At 42.0% G+C, this 15,944-nt stretch overlaps 1 protein-coding gene across 3 annotated transcripts in view; it reads left to right on the forward strand.

The window, feature by feature from the left end:
- The first annotated feature begins 4,473 nt into the window (after positions 1-4,473).
- ETV1 (ETS variant transcription factor 1) overlaps positions 4,474-15,944 on the forward strand; it is a 97,897-nt gene continuing 86,426 nt past the window's right edge. For 2 of the 3 annotated variants that reach the window (XM_035130129.3, XM_088654519.1), the window contains exons 1-4: positions 4,474-4,685; positions 5,280-5,431; positions 6,220-6,307; positions 8,244-8,291. In XM_035130129.3, the coding sequence (XP_034986020.1) occupies positions 5,387-5,431; positions 6,220-6,307; positions 8,244-8,291 (181 nt within the window). In that variant the 5' untranslated portion in view covers positions 4,474-4,685; positions 5,280-5,386. Of the gene's footprint in view, positions 4,686-5,279; positions 5,432-6,219; positions 6,308-8,243; positions 8,292-8,792; positions 8,869-15,944 lie in introns of those variants that run through there. The other variant, XM_035130131.3, reaches the window with a different exon arrangement.

The following is a 15,944-nucleotide window of genomic DNA, read 5'->3' on the forward strand; positions in this document are numbered from 1 at the left end:
TTATTTAGAACTTTTGTTTGAAGTCTTTCTCAAACGGTATCTTTTATATGTATGTAGAATGTAGAGGGGGGGAGTGCATTAACCTGTACACAAACTCCCACAGGGAATCAGCTGCGACACGGGTGCCAGGATGAAGTGCCTTCACAGAAATGAGCAAGGACTGGATTTGCAAGAGTTTTGGCTGCACCCGTCTGACCATCTTGATAGCTGCTGGCAGGAGCATGCTCAGAGAAGAGCTGCGGTGCGCCTGCTGCCCAGCTAGGTCCCACCCTTATGCCCTTGAAAGTGGGAGGAGGAACGCAGCAACTAGTGCTACTGGTGAAACGCTTCCCCTTCTTTTCTGCAAATGCAAAGTAGCAGGTGAGCAAGCAGCAGATCCAGGCAATGACTGCAGGCCAGAACCATAGCTACAGGGGGGCTAGCCAATTGGTTTGTATTTTGGCCCGGGTGATGTGAAGTCTCCAGGGGCGCCATTGAGGCTCCCAGCCTCTGTGTGTGTACACAAATACGTGTGTGTGTGTGTGTGTGTGTGTGTGTGTGTGTGTGTGTGTGTGAAGCTGTGTCTTTGACGGGTGAAATAAAGCCTAGCTTCACCAGAGTCAGTTCCACGGTTTTTTTGGGGGGGGGGGACTCAGACAATAGACTAGACCCGTGGTGGGTCGTGTTTGTGTGTACAGTGGTACCTCTGGTTACAAACTTAATTCGTTCCGGATGTCCGTTCTTAACCTGAAACTGTTCTTAATCTGAGGTACAACTTTAGCTAACAGGGCTTCCTGCTGCTCCAGAGGCACAATTTCCGTTCTCATCCTGAAGCAAAGTTCTTAACCCGAGGTACTACTTCCGGGTTAGCGGAGTCTGTAACCCGAGGTGTTTGTAACCCGAGGTGCCACTGTGTGTGTGTGTGTGTGTGTGTGTGTGTGTGTGTGTGTATAAAATTTGATATCATTGTCAAAGTTTATTTCTTGTTTCAACTATCCCGGTCATTTCAACCAAAAAGGAAATAAAAGTATTCTATGCACACTGTGCAGAATTGCATAGATACATTGTTAAAATACAGTATGTCATATAAATTACAGTATACTATATAATTTGATATAGTAATTCTGTAATTTAAATGGAAATACAGGTGACCTCTCCATAGTGGAGAAGTCTGTGACCAAGTGACCAGTGTACCTGCTAATTCTGCTCCAAACCCCTTCCTGCTCTCCCTTCTTGTGACTCTTTATCTTTAAGCAGGACTTAAATCCGGCCTCCCTTCAAGCAGAGGACTGTAAAGTTGGAAGATAAGGCCACTTTTTGAACAGTTCAACTCAGGAAGCACCAGCAGGGGAAGCAGATCACCCGAATATACACTCAGTGGGGGAGGGGATGCACCCTAGGATGTGGGTTTTCTTTTTTGGGGGGGGTGCGAATTTGGAAAAAAATAAATCCAGAAAATTTCCCTTTATGCAAATTAAGCTGATTTCCTTAGGGCGCTTTGCATCAGGAAATTTTCCCGATGCCCTAGAGGGTGATCTAACTTAGCATGTTTGCCTTACTTGTATTCAGCCAACAAAACAAAACAAAAGTCAAAACTGTCAAGCTTGCCTAATGCTATATTTGCAGAGTTGACATCCCTTCGTTGTTACTAATGAACTTACGAAACATTGAGTTTCCCGTGGGAAAAATATAAAACACTGGAAAACTTTCCACCTTGCTTCACTGGGTGCATGCAGTGCTTGGGCTGGTGGAGAGGGGAGATGTGAAACCATGCTGTTTCCACCTTAACATGTGCTCCTAGTGGACCCCTGGCACACTATTGTCACCATGCAAATCCTTTCTCACAGGCTGGAATCTGTTCTCTCAATGCAGAAGTGTTCAGATTTCAGGCATGTGGGATCTACTTGGTCCACGATTAATCAATCTTAGCCAACCCACGAAACAGTGGCTTAAACTGTTGGAATTACATTAAGGTACACATGCTCAAGCCTAGGGATTTGCAATCAGTACCAAAACCAAGCCACACAAGTCCTTTCACATAAAAAAAACTACTCCTGGTTTCTCCCAAAGCAGTCATTTTTCAGCAGTCATTTTTTTCAGTCATTTTTCGGTTACGGGGTCCTTTTACCTTTACCTATTGTGAAACAACTAAGTCAGAAACTTTTGCTGATCTTGTACAAATCACCCAGAGTAGCCCCCTTTTAAAGAAACAAGGCCAGGGGCCAGAAAGTTCTTTTGAGCCCAGTTCTCTTTTATATTTCATTCATTTTTATGAATTGGTTCCTGTGAAACATCTCAAAGTGATGTAGCAATACTTGTATGTACTAATTGCACTGCATGTCAATGTCATTTTTCTCTGCCCTGGAAGCCCCCCCCCAATCATATAATCATTTATTTTATTTTAAGATCTAGATTTGATATCAGAAGCAGTACGTTAGGATTCCTGATCTCAAAAACGCAAAGAAAAAAAATTACAAGGGTTTCACTTGCATTGTATTCAAGGGTGTATCCAGAAAATTTTGCTTTGCAATTATACACACATAATTTGTGTGCATATTGCTATAACACACCTGGGCATTTTCTCTCTCTCTCTGTGTGTGTGCATGTATGCTTTGTTGCTTGGACAAATTAGAAGCCTACACTGAGTTGCAGAAAATCGGGCATCCATGACAATTAGAAGCCTACATTGAGTTGCAGAAAATCGGGCATCTGAAAGCACTAATGCAGAAAACATGGGCACACACACAAACAAAAGACGAAACTAATATAAAATAGGGAAAGAAGCTGTGGACAGAAAGAAAGAAGGTTCACTCACTCGCATGCATACCCACCAGTCAGTAATCTTTCTCCTTTTTATCTTAGGGGCAACTCACTGTGTGCTCCACAGCACAGCTGCCTCTTTTGCTGTACTGCTGCTGACAGTAAGGAGAGGGCGGGGACTAAGCAGCTGGGCAGCCTCTAGAATCAAAGGGAGGGAAAAGGAAGGCCCTCCCACATTCCTTTCCAAGTGTGCAGGAAAGCAGATGGAATCTTCTCTACCCAGCCAGCTGCTTTCTTCTTGCAAAGCAGCTCACCCCCTTAGTTGGTAGAGCATGAGACGCTTAATCTCAGGGTTGTGGGTTCGAGACCCATGTGGGGTGAAATATTCCTGCATTGCAGGGGGTTGGACTAGATGACCCTCACGATCCCTTCCAACTTTGCAATTCTATGATTCTAGTGTGGCCAGCAGATGAGGCCAAGAGGCTTTCTCTTTCTATGGCCAGTGCTCCCCATTGCCATTCAAAAGGGTGTGTCCCAAAGATCTACCAGTACCAATACACATTTTGACGTCACCAAAAATGTTTACACATACTGGTGAAAAAAATTGCATGAAAGTTGTTGATGATATTTTTTTTTAAAATGAAATGTATATACCATACTTATTGATCAACAAAAAACCCACTTCTAAGCAGTTTGCATAAAAAAGAATATAAAATATTGATGAAAAATAACAAATGAAAGCAAACTTTGGAAACAAGTAGGTGTAATTGGTATCAAAATATAGATAAGATGAGCAAATTGAAGAACAAATATAATAGAATTACATGTCTGGGTAGGCTTGCCTCAACAACAATGCCTTTTTTTTTTAAAGCAAACCCTGAAAACAAGGCAGCAAAGTTGCCTGCCTATTATTGATAGTTCCAGAAAATAGACCGGGAAGCATCATGCAGAAGGGCCACGTCCAAACCATGGCATCACCAAGGAGGGCTGGGAATGTCCCCTGCTGGAGAGCTGTTGCCAGTCAGTGTAGGTAATACTGACCTAGATGGGCCAGTGGTCTGACTTGGAATATGAGGCAGCTTCCTATGTTCCGACGACACGCTGGTGAAACAATCCTAAACCCAACTAGTATGTTAATTTCACATTGCTTGTGTGCAACGGCCTTTGCAGTGTGGTCTAAAGTAGGAAATCAGTTGGCATTCGACTTGTCTCCCCCACAAGCAAGTTCTTCATATTAGGCTGGGGACCTGGTGGCGAGCTTTGGGCCGGAATCTGGCCACCGGCTGGGGTTGTATCTGGACACACAATTGATAACACACAAAACAAATCGCACTTGTTACGTTTAGTGCGTGCATTTGATGGCACTGTGGGTGGGTGGGGGGTCCCTCCAAGTTGTTTAACAGAATCATTTCGTGCTGGGGTCGGGGGCGAAAATTACGCGATCTGGGGGCCCCGTCTGTCTAGAAGAGGTGCTATGAATCCGAGAGCCGCACAGATCCTTTGCGTAAAGGAGAGTTTATTTTGGAGGACCTGTCTTTTTTATTTTTGTCCTTTACCTTTTATATACACACACACATACACACACACGATCAAATGACGAAGTAAGCGACCCGTCGAATCCCCTGTAGAAATCCGTGAGGATCCGTCTTTTCCCTTTTTCCCTGAGGGGGTGAGAGGCAGTCGGATTGACAGGCAGAAATCTGATCCTGTGAAAGACGCGGAGAGCCAATGGGATGCGGAGATCCATCAGTTTGGATTGGAGGCCCCTGGAGGAGAAACAGAGGAAAAACCACCGAATAAGAAACCCTGTCAGTGGCGCTTTTCGCTTCCAAGGGGGAAGCTGCTGGGAAATAATTAATGTTTTTTTTAATTAAATTTGGAGGGACTTCTTTTGGGGCGTGCGTGTGCGCGTGTGCGCGCAGCCGATCGTCCGGCGGTACCTTCAGGTGGGTCTTTGCAGCAACTTTGTTGTTCGTAGCTTCGGCTGATTACGTGGTTGTGGTTTGCAAAAAAAAAAAAGGTAGCTCAGCCTCTCTCTCTCTCTCTCTCTCTCTCTCTCTCTCTCTCTCTCTCTCTCTCTCTCTCTCTCTCTCTCTCTCTCTCTCTCTCTCTCTCTCTCTCTCTCTCTCTCTCTCTCTCTCTCTCTCTCTCTCCCCCCCCCCCCGTTAGGTGCAACGCGAGTTTTGTCGTGCGCCATTGCTAGTTCTGCACACGTTTACGAATGAGCGGGGTTAATTTTCTCCCCAGCGCGCTTCAAGGGACGAAACGGGCATTCCAATAAACAGCTTTCCTTCTCCATTTGATTTCTTGTATTAAAAAGTCCTTTCCTTCTTTCTGGCTGTCTTTTTCCGGCTCTTGCTTGTAGCCCAGCAGAAGGCAGCGCAGGGAGGGAGGGAGGGAGGGAGGGGTGTGTGTGTTTTATGAATGGGACTCTGGGAGGATCATTAGCTATGCAAATTCAAGCGTTTCATTCATGAGTCTGTGCGTGTTGTTTTTTTTAAAAAATAAACCTAAAAGCCATTTTGTGTTCTTGTTTTTAGGCTGCTGGAAGACTACATCTGGAGAAAGCCTCTTTTAAGCCCAATGTCCAGAAAATAGTAACAATAACAACAGCAAAAAAAAAAAAAATTCGGCAAAAGTCTGCAGAATGGATGGATTTTATGACCAGCAAGTGCCTTACATGGTCACCAATGTGAGTGATCAGTTCCAAAGTTGTTTAAACTTTGCTTTCTTGGGGGGTTTGGGGGAAATAAAGGGGAGTGGGGAGGAAAAGCTTTTCAGAGGGAAAAATATATATATTTGCAGTGAGAGGAGGATGCCATTTCTGTGAGGTAGACTTTTATTTCTATATATTCTGTTTTTTTCTACAAAAGACCATCTCAGACTGGATAAAAACAAAAACACCACCCCCTGCCTGCCCCACAGTATTAGTGGAAGAAAAGAAAAGCAGCAAGGGATGATCCTGCTTTCAAAGTTTCTGCCAGAGGGAACAAACTTACATTTCATTAAAAAACTTGTCTATTATTATTATTATTTATTTTAAAAAAGGGACTTTGATGACAAATAAGCCTTGAAAACAAAGCAGCCTCTTGTTATCAGCTCCCTCTTCTCTCAACTAGCTTTAGTGAATGGTTGACATTTTTTAAAAAAATACTTTTATGTAGGTGTTGATGTTGTAAATTTCTAAAAATATGTCATATGCTTAATGCAGGGTTTCTCTGTACAGATGTGTGCTTTGAGTAGGTGGGCTGAGACATAAAATATTCCCCTGAAGGAGAAGAACAAGGATGGTGATCCGATCACAAAATTCTAGTTTGCAATTTAGCTTTTGAGCCATTTTAAAGCAGTTTTACCACCTATCTCTTTCAGCTCTGAATATTTTTTTTTAAAAAAATATACTGCTAGTGTGAGTTGTTGCCTCTCCTCCCCCCCCTTCCTTTCCTTTATTCTTTCAAAGTAACCAATCTTTTCTATTTGTAGAATCCCTGTGGGAGAAACTGTAATGAGAGACCAACAAATGTCAGGAAAAGAAAATTCATTAACAGAGATCTGGCTCATGACTCAGAAGGTGAGGATTTGTGCTGGGGGAGGGAGGGTGAATAAATTGTATTGGCTCCCCCCCCCCCGCCATGCCACCCTTGACAACATGTTGCCCCTATGGTGTTTTTCCCCCCTGAATATTTTGGTGTTTTTATTCTCCCCCACCTCCCCAAGCTTGGATTCTTGTCTACCTCTATTTATAGAAATGAGACAAGAAAACCACATTTAATGATGTGACACAAGATGACAAAAGCAATTCACCGCTAAGCTGCTGTATCTCTCCATGAGTCACCCTTCTCTGTGTTAGGTATTGCTGCACAGAAGGGACATAAATAATGTCATACACCTGAAGTGAGAATTAGGTGAGGGTTGGCATGATGGACCCTAGAAGCTTGGAGGCTTCGCTGGCTCCCCATCGCAATGAAGTTTCTTTGTGCTGATGACCCTATTGCTCTTCGGAGAGATATCGAACTCGTGACGTAGACTGCCTGCCCAACCAGGGTGTTGCCCACATCGGTGATAACAGGGCAAAAGGACCTGTGGCACTGTTAAATCCCTGGTGTGAGCTACCCTTAGCATCCTGCTCTCTTAATTTGGCCAGTAGCACTGACAATACCATGAAACACAAAGAGGTTATACCTTAACCTTAAAAAAAACACCAGCTCATACCAGTAAGTCCCCCAAAACTAACTTCTTAGGAGTTCATAGCAGTGTCACTGCAATCCTATTTCAGGTTGCTTCAGCCAGGAAGGAGATTCCTGCGCATGCAGTGAACAGCTTTTTCTGCAGTGGCATTTCTTGTACAGATTGTTCTGTGTGATGACAATCCCTTGGGCGAGGTGGGTATATGGAGAACCACACAACTTTTTCTCACGTTGCAAGTGAGGCGCTGCAGCCTTTTTGTGAAGTTGGGAGCCTTAAGACTTCCGTTTAGAAACCTTCACAACGTCCACACAGTCTGGACACTTGCAACAACAGACTCCCTCTCTCCCCCAAGCTTGGATTTAGCGAACAAATTTCAAAAGCATTCAACATCCACCTGCAAAGACTGATCTGTAGGAACTTGGGAAGTGGTTAAGTATTTGTGAATATTCTGTTAAAACTCTCTCTCTCTCTCTCTCTCTCTCTCTCTCTCTCTCTCTCTCTCTCTCTCTCTCTCTCTCTCTCTCTCTCTCTCCAATAAGAACATTTTGATCATTCTGAATCAGTTTTCCAAACTGAGGACTGCTGCAGTCCTGCAAGTAACTAAATGTAAACCAGAATGACTTAAGTCTGGAAAATGCAGACATTGGGTTCAAATTCTGCTCAGGTTTGGATTTGAGACTGTAGTATAATAAACATAGAGTCCTTGCTTTACTCTGACATAGAAAAGCGGAAAAAATAGTGCTACATATCTAACATGGGTGCAGATCACTGCAGCTGTTCGCGCAAAGCTTTATGGAACAGGTCTTCAATTGTTTTAGGGAGAAACGAGATTATTTTAAATGAAAACGAAGCTAGGATACTGTGCTTGGTTACCTAGGAGTAAGTCCCGGTGAAATCAGTGAGACTTCTGTACAAACATGCAAACAGCCATGCTGGGCATTTGTCTTTTGAGTGACTAACAGCGCAATCCTATGCGCATCTACTCAGAAATAAGCCCCACTGACTTCAGCAGGACTCACTCAGAAATAAGTGTGCCGGGGGAGCAGACATGCTGTGCCATGTGTGCAAGTTAGCTGAAAAGGGTATTGATTATTCTTGCCTGGGTTGATAGTGAAATAAAAGCACTCGGTTACATGTGTTTTTTGTCTAATCAAAATCATAATAAAGCAGCACGATGGGGGTATTTCCAGTTTGAATCTAGGCAAAATGAGCTAACAAGTATTTGTCTTTACGGGGTTGGGGGTTGGGGAGTGAAGTGCATGGAAGCACTTTATGTATAAATTGAAAGGTCCTTTATCCATCTCTTCCTCTTTTCCTAGAACTGTTTCAAGATCTGAGCCAATTACAAGAGACATGGCTTGCAGAAGGTAAGGGGGAAAAGTCCTTTTGCAAAAAAAAATGAAAAAGGGAAAAACAACTCTGGATGAAAAAAAAGGGGAGGGTGGGTTGGTGGAGCGGGGGGGGGGGGGGAGAGAGAGGAAAAAGTCCTGAACTTGCTGTCTTAATGTTCAGCCCAATTAATTGAGCTCTAAAAAAGCCACCTCATGTGTCATGCATACATTAGAGCCTCTGATGAGTTTGTCTTTAGGGACTCTGGGGCTGCTCTACCCAATGTCATCACAAATTACCAGGAGAAATTGCTTCCAGCTCACAATCACATCTGCTTTTGGCAAGAACTAATGCTCCAAGACTTCAAGTTCCAAGCCTCTGTTCAGATTTTAATTGCAATTGATCAGGTTTATATTATTGTACCTCAAGAGACTGCATACAGCCAGATCTGGGCTTGCTCTTTCCTTTAGAGCAGTGCATACAACTGTTTGGTCTTCTGGTGGAAGTACTTTTCTGATGGCAAAATATAGTTTCTCTGGGTTCATCAGGACGGGATGCTTCAAGATTTAGGTGCAAGTGTCTTCTTCCCACCTTGCTCACAACACAGAACATTAGGTGTGTATCGAAATGCTGAAGGGGCAATGCGGTTTATTTGTTTTTTTTGTTATTTTGCAATCCGTTTTTTCTTTTAAAAAGAGAAACTGTATTTCCTCCCCCCTCGTTTCTTTTATTTGTGATCATTTGAAATCTGATGCCTTTGCTGCAGCACTGCTGGCAGTTTTTAAGAAAATAAGTTGTAATACTGAAGTTGAATAGCTGTGAATTTTTGACTTGAACAGAATGAGATGTTAGAAGTTTTGCAAAGGCAAGGGAAGTTGTTCCTAGCTGACTTATATTTTGATTCTGTTTTCTGTGACGCATTCGGCTATTTTAAATCTTGTTTATTTGCACCATGAAGATGACTCAATATAGATTATCTTGTGTTCTTTTTGATATATATTGCCTTTAACTAGAAACATCCCATCTCATTCGGGTGTAACTAGTACTGTACATATATTCTGACTTGCTTGTACACATTGAGAATTCAGGGTTTTATTTATATATATATATTTAAAATCTCTTGCTGAATGTGCATTATTGTTTGTTTGAATGGACATTCTGTTTCTTTCGGATGGGAGAACCAGAAGGGAGGGTTGAATGTGATTGCTTAACATAGAAAGGAGGAAATGCTGTAATGGTATACAGACTGACTAGCTTTTTGATATTCCTCCATATAGTTTTGCCAAGTTGTTAGCACATATATATAGCGTAAGCTTTTCCGTCCTTTTTTCTAATCTTTTATTCTTAGTCATGCTTTTTATATCCAGCATTAGTTATGGAGAAACCAGGTGCCTTGTGTACGTAAGAGATGGTTAAACTTTAAATTGGAAGAGCACTTGAAATAGGACCTGCTCATTGAAATCCTCCTTAAATGCTACAGGGACTCATTATGTTAAGGTAACTTTACTAAACATCTCTGAACAACTTCTTACTCAGCTTAATAAACCAGAACATTATCAAAACTGCAAAAGCTGGAATGAGGCTATTAATTCCCAACTGAGTGATGCAAGTTTTTGGTTTTTTTAAAAAAACATTACAGTTTGTTTGAATCTATGTTGGATTTGGGCTAAGTTGATAGTACCTAGGTATTGGCAGTCATGTGAGAAATTATTATTGGAGTTAGTATTCTTGCTGTTGAATCACTCTTTTTGAAAAGTGATTGAGTATTTTCATACCTTCCATAAGAAAGTTTCTGTTGCCTGTTATGTTCAGGATGAAAGGATTTGAAACCAGTCATCAATTTGTATGTGTAAACATCCATGCTGGTGAACTTAGAATTTAAACTGCAATCTTGTGCATTTACCTTGGATCCAACCCAATGGAAGACAATGGGGCTATCTTCTTGGTAGACATGTATCCCATATCCGCTTTCCTGGGAGTAAGCCAGAAAACTCGGTGACACTTATTTCTTGAGTAGACATGTGTAGGCTTGCACTTTTAGTGAAGCTAAGTAAAATAAGATAGTATTACTGAAGTATGCTATTTGAAATGAAGGGCTGCACAGAAATATGTATATATATTGTGAACTGATTCAACCACTAAATAAACTTTTAAAGGTGACACTGATCTAGTTACTTCCACATTACTTGGAAATAACTGCAGTTTAAAGTTTGTGTGTTTGTGCGTTGGAAGAAGAGGACTTCTTTTTTTAAAACAAACAAACTACACCATCACAATTTCTTAAATCGCTTTTTGCATGTTGAAGGGGGTGAAAGGATGGGATGTAGTGCCAATGTTCAAGAAAATACATCAGGGAGGCGGTGCCAACTGCAATTTGACCAGCGATGACTTTTTAATCTCTAAACAGCTCTTTAAACTAATCTCTCTCTCTCTCTCTCTCTCTCTCTTTTTTTTTTACCTTTCCCTCAATTTTGTCAATTGATGTCCTCCTGGTTCTTTATAAAGTTGCAGCCCTGCCAAATTGGCCACCTTGCTACATGTTCACATAATTATTTTCATGAGGCTCTGTAGCCAGGAAAGTGACCGTGACTTTTTGATTCTCTCTCCCCCCCCCCACTTTCTTTCTTTTTTAAAAAAAACTTGGAGCAATAGCAATTGACAAGATTCCCCTATGAGTTCGGAACTCCCACTGGGTAGTAACCAGGTCAGGGGAAAAACAACAACACTCTATTGCACTGCAACATACTTAACTCTGTGGATATGGAGTATTGAGGGGGTGGGGATGAGAAAGAATTGCCCTTAATAGTTGAGACGCTTCAGCTGCATATTTATCAGCATCCCTATTCTTCTGCAGAGAATGTTGCTTAAAATGAGTAATCATAAACAGTCTATTCTCTTTTCAGTGTAGGCACAAAAAAGTGCCATTGGTAACAATGGGATTTACATATGTATTGGAGGAAGAATATAATTCAAAGTGTTGAATGGAAGCAGGCCATCTTATTTTGTCGCTGTTGTGTGATGTTGTACACTGTGCCAAACCCAGAATGTCACATTCAAAAATTTGTGGCATCTTGTAGTGCAAGGACGCTGCAGAGTGTTTGACAGAATTTGTTCCTGCTTTACATGGGAGGAACAGAATTAAATCACTGGCCCCCTTAGTGGGGGGGACGAAACAAAACTCCTGTTCCTTTTTGTAGTGGTGCTGAGCCTTTTGGAATAAGCAATCAATATCAGGGTACTAAGAAATAATAATGAAAGCCTGTTAATAATTTCTTCATTTTGTCAAACATCGATATTGTCTCCTCATAGTGAAATACTACTCGGGCTCTTTTTATGCATACATGTAAAAGTTCCCTTAAATTGGGGGAACTTGCTGTCAGGTGATAAAAGGATTTTAATACCCCTGTGTGTGATTTCTTCCCCTGCACTCTCCATACCGTCGCTGCCCAGGGTGAAGTCATGGCGGCCCCATTCTTGACCCAGCATACTGTAGAACCCTTGTACTGAATCTGTAGCTATTGCATAAGTTTGCCTTGACAAATCGAAGTTAAGTATTGACTTGAAATAATCAGCTCAAATATGAACATAATGCATTTTTTCCTCCCATTATGGGAAGCTCCAGCTGTTTGTTCTGTAACAACAACAACAAAGTAGAAGAAAAAGAAAAAGGGGGGGGGAGTAACTGGGGCTGAAAGCCTGCTGTGTTATGTTGGAAACACTTTTGTGGTTGAAAGAAAAATAAGCTAAAAGGGAAGTATGCTTTTAAATCCTTCTTGAAAACATTAAAAAAAAAGATGAATGGAATAACCATAATGTAAACATTATAGGAGGGACTATGAAGCCTCTGTTAACGTTAGTATTGATTTGGCAAAATGTCATCCGGAATTTTTATGTAGGCTAATCGGTTAATCAGAAGGGTAGGTGAAGGAATTGCTTCTCTCTACAAGGTGGCGCCCAGGTAATAAGGTCTTGATTTCTTTAAAATATATTGGTCCTACTGAATATTGGTCAGCTTTGGTGAGTAAACTTTTTAAGAAAGGGTATGCATCAGGTCACTTTCTACTGCCAACACCTGTATATTATGAGCATCTTTGCCAGCTTTGACTCTTGCCTCTCTATTTTTAAAATGAAACTAAAAGTTGCCAGTAGAAGCCGGTGCCCCCTCCCATAACGCTCAAATTCTCATTTCAATAGCAATGCAAAATGTGCAACATTGTGTGTTTTTTCAGGTGGTGTAAATCAGACCAACTTCCATCTCCACCCCACCTGTCCCAGTCAAGAGAGTTGAAATAACTTTGTAACTGCAGTCCTATACTTGTTTACTCAAAAGAGAGTCTCACCGACTTCAATGGGACTTGCTCCATGTTAATTGGATATAGGACTGCAGCCTTAAGTCTAAGGACCTTGCTAAATAAAAAAACCACGTCTTCTCTTTCTTTTTAAGACCACATAATCCCATGCAGGAAATAATGTCGAGAAATCAATCAATGGGATTTTGGAACGAACCCAGTACAGTAAAAGTCTAGAAGTATTTGAAAAAAAAAGATATTGAAATCTAGCATACATGATTTTTCTTCGTTCGGGGACAGAGGTGGACTTTGGAAACAGCAGCTTCCTGATGTTGGGGGGTGGGGGTGGGATAAGCTTTTAAGTGTCACAAATGATGTTCCAAATGGGCAATTCTGAGCTTTATGAGGATCAGCGAACTATTTTGTGCCATTGAGGATTTCTAGCTTGCAGTTTACCAGCTTCACAACCTTTGGGGGCTGTTTTAAAAATGCTTGTAACTTTATATTAAGTCTGAGCCTCACTTTTAAAATCGCCTCAAATTTTATACACTGTTCATATTTCATGCAAAGGTGTGGGCTCTTAAAAGTTGTTTGCACAAAACCTTCAGCACTGTTCACAATTTTAGTACACCCAGAAGATGCAGAAATGCCCTGGCGTTTCTTCAGATGGTCTCGTACTCTCTTGTATACGGTAGTTCATTTTTGAATATTCACTGGTCACGTAGAAGAGAGCAAGGTCCAACTGATTTGCTAAATTTTAGCCACTCAATAACTTGCTTCCAAAATTATCAAACTAATATTTCTTCCTGGTTTGTGTTCTATATCCTCTCCCAAGGTGTCTTCGCAGGGCGGGTGGGAGACACCTTTAAGGAAATATCTAATCCCTTCATAACCCGAAATTACTGATATCAAAAGAGAAAGTGCTACCATACTCAGAAGAAAGTTATTTAGACAAGCAAGGGGATAGAAATAGGAGTCTCCCCTCTAATCCACCCCTCTAATCCACTTGATCCACTCCTCTCTTTTCCAACCCCTCTGCTCCTATGTATGTCCTATAACCCTCTTCCTTCAGAGAGCACCTTTATAGGTTTTTCCTTGATTTCCCATTTGTATTAAGTTTGCCTGTCCTTGTAGAGCCTGTGCCGTATGTGAGACGAAGCAGGGAAATGGATGTGTTTATGTAAAAAGTTCAAGTTTACTCTGTTTTCTCTCTCTCTCTTACTTCTTTTTTTTTCCCCTACCGGGGTGTGACAAGAAAAGATTGTGGTTGAGGCCAGATGTTTCTTGCTGGATTCTGTTTTTTGTGAATGGAGGCAGCGCTCCAGTTTTGACTGCTTGTCTTGAAGAATTGCTTAGGAGATCAGCTGTCTCATTCACTGGCAGAAAGAATGACTCCTACGTCTTCTGCCTTGTTTGGCTCCAGGTCATTGTTACAGTGCGTAGAGCTGGTTTTAATTAAATAGCAGCTTCTCTTTTTTTGTATGGGCTGGTTCCTAGTTTTCCATCCTCTTCCCCCTCTCCTACCCTTCAGTGCACATGCTTACTTTTTTTGTATACTTTCCAAGAGAAGAAAGTAAATTGATCCTCGGCTTTTGGCTTTTCTTTTCCAGCCTGCTTCTGGCTTGCTTCATGCGCTAAAATGCGGGTGTCTCTGCTCTCCTCACCCCGCTCCAGCTAACGATGTTCAGATTTCTCCTTCTCCTTATTACAAAGGGGTCTAAGGTTCATTTCAGTACTTGTAATAATAATAGCAACAACAATTTGTTATTTATATGTCGCCCATCTGAGTGGGTTGCCCCAGCCGCTCTGGGCAGCTTCCAACAAATCAAAACACAACAAGACACCAAACGTTAAAAACTTCCCTAAACAGGGCTGCCTTCATATGTCTTCTAAAAGTCAAATAGTTGTTTATTTCCTTGACCTTTGATGGGAGGGTGTTCCACAGGTCGGGCGACGGCTACTGGTCTTTAAAATGCCATGAGATCAAGCTGCACGGTCCTGTGCAAACCTGTGCCCATCCCATTAAGCTCAGGTTGGACTTACGATGATGAAAAACATCCTGTGTAGGAGATTGGGCTGGAAGGAGCTCATGATTTTTAACTAAGCAAGCGATTTCTAGGGAAGTTGGGGGGGGGCGCCCATCCAAACCAATAAAGCTCCCCTGGAAGATCTTAATTAATACGGTGTTGCCTTGATTTCTACCTGTGGGAAATGGCGAGAATTTCTGAGGGGAGGCAGGAGAAGGAGGAGGATTTGGCAACGATCAGTCTTAACCAAAGAACAGATGTTGGGTCTCTCAAGTCGGTGGCAACTTGTCTATTACCTTAATGCAGAACGAACCTGGCAGAGCTGTTCCCAATATTGCCACATGTTTGAGCTCCTCAAAAACGCTTCTGGTGTTTTATTTTCCCCTCGGTCTTGCTTTATTAAATAGAGTGGGGAGATAGTCTCCATCGTGGTTTTTGTTTTTGTTTTAAAGGTGTAACCGTTACATGGATCTAAACGTTTTTTCGTCTCCTTATCTGTGTTCGGCAAACACTTATGTTGACATGCCCTCTTTCTCCCCCCCCCCTCCTGTAGCCGCCCCCCCCACACTGTCACTGTATTCAAAACCACTGTAGCTTTTATGACAGCCTCACAGAATTGCAGCGTCGGCACTGACAAGAAAAGAGGAAATGAATGATATATAAATGTGCCTGCAGTTATAGCACTCCAAAGTCATATTTTTCCTTTCAGGCATCCATGTTTTTAGCCCTAGTTAACCGCCTGCTTGCTGGTCTGACTTGTAAGTCCTTCAAGGCTGAGGTATATTTTTTGGGGGGGGGGTGTATTGTGAAGGGATTCTTGACAAGTAAGGGCCTTGATACACACTTACCTGGGAGTCCCCCATTGAACCCCATTGAACATATGTAGGATTGTGCTGTAAATCACTAATGTCCGTCACCAGCCCCCATGTGGTGTTGCGGGACATGAGCATTTAGTAATCATTCTGATTCCTTCTCTGCATTTCATCAACATTTTCATTTCTGTTGTTAAGAAGAGGTGTGAATATTTGCTCGCATTCATCAATATGGGATTGAGAACATCTCCAAGGAAAAGCACCCAAGGAAAAGCAAAGAATGTCAGAGCAGGGGCTCAGTCACAATTTTATTTACTCCCCAAGAGAGGCAAAGCTGCTACATTTCAGACCTTCTTTCCGCAGAGTTTTGTAAAGTTCTTTCTTAAAAAATAATATAGCTTCTTCTCCCCCCCAACAGTCTTTATAAAACTGTGTGTGCTTGTTTCCCTCCCTCCCTTGTATATTTTCTGTGAAAGGCAACTGTGGGTGCCCCTTTATTGTGAAGCTGACACATAAAAAGGCAAGGCAGATGTAAAGCCAGTGATAAAAATGAATGGTAATGG

The sequence above is a fragment of the Zootoca vivipara genome, chromosome 11, assembly GCF_965207765.1.
Source record: "Zootoca vivipara chromosome 11, rZooViv2.hap1.1, whole genome shotgun sequence".
Taxonomy (NCBI): Eukaryota; Metazoa; Chordata; class Lepidosauria; order Squamata; family Lacertidae; genus Zootoca; species Zootoca vivipara.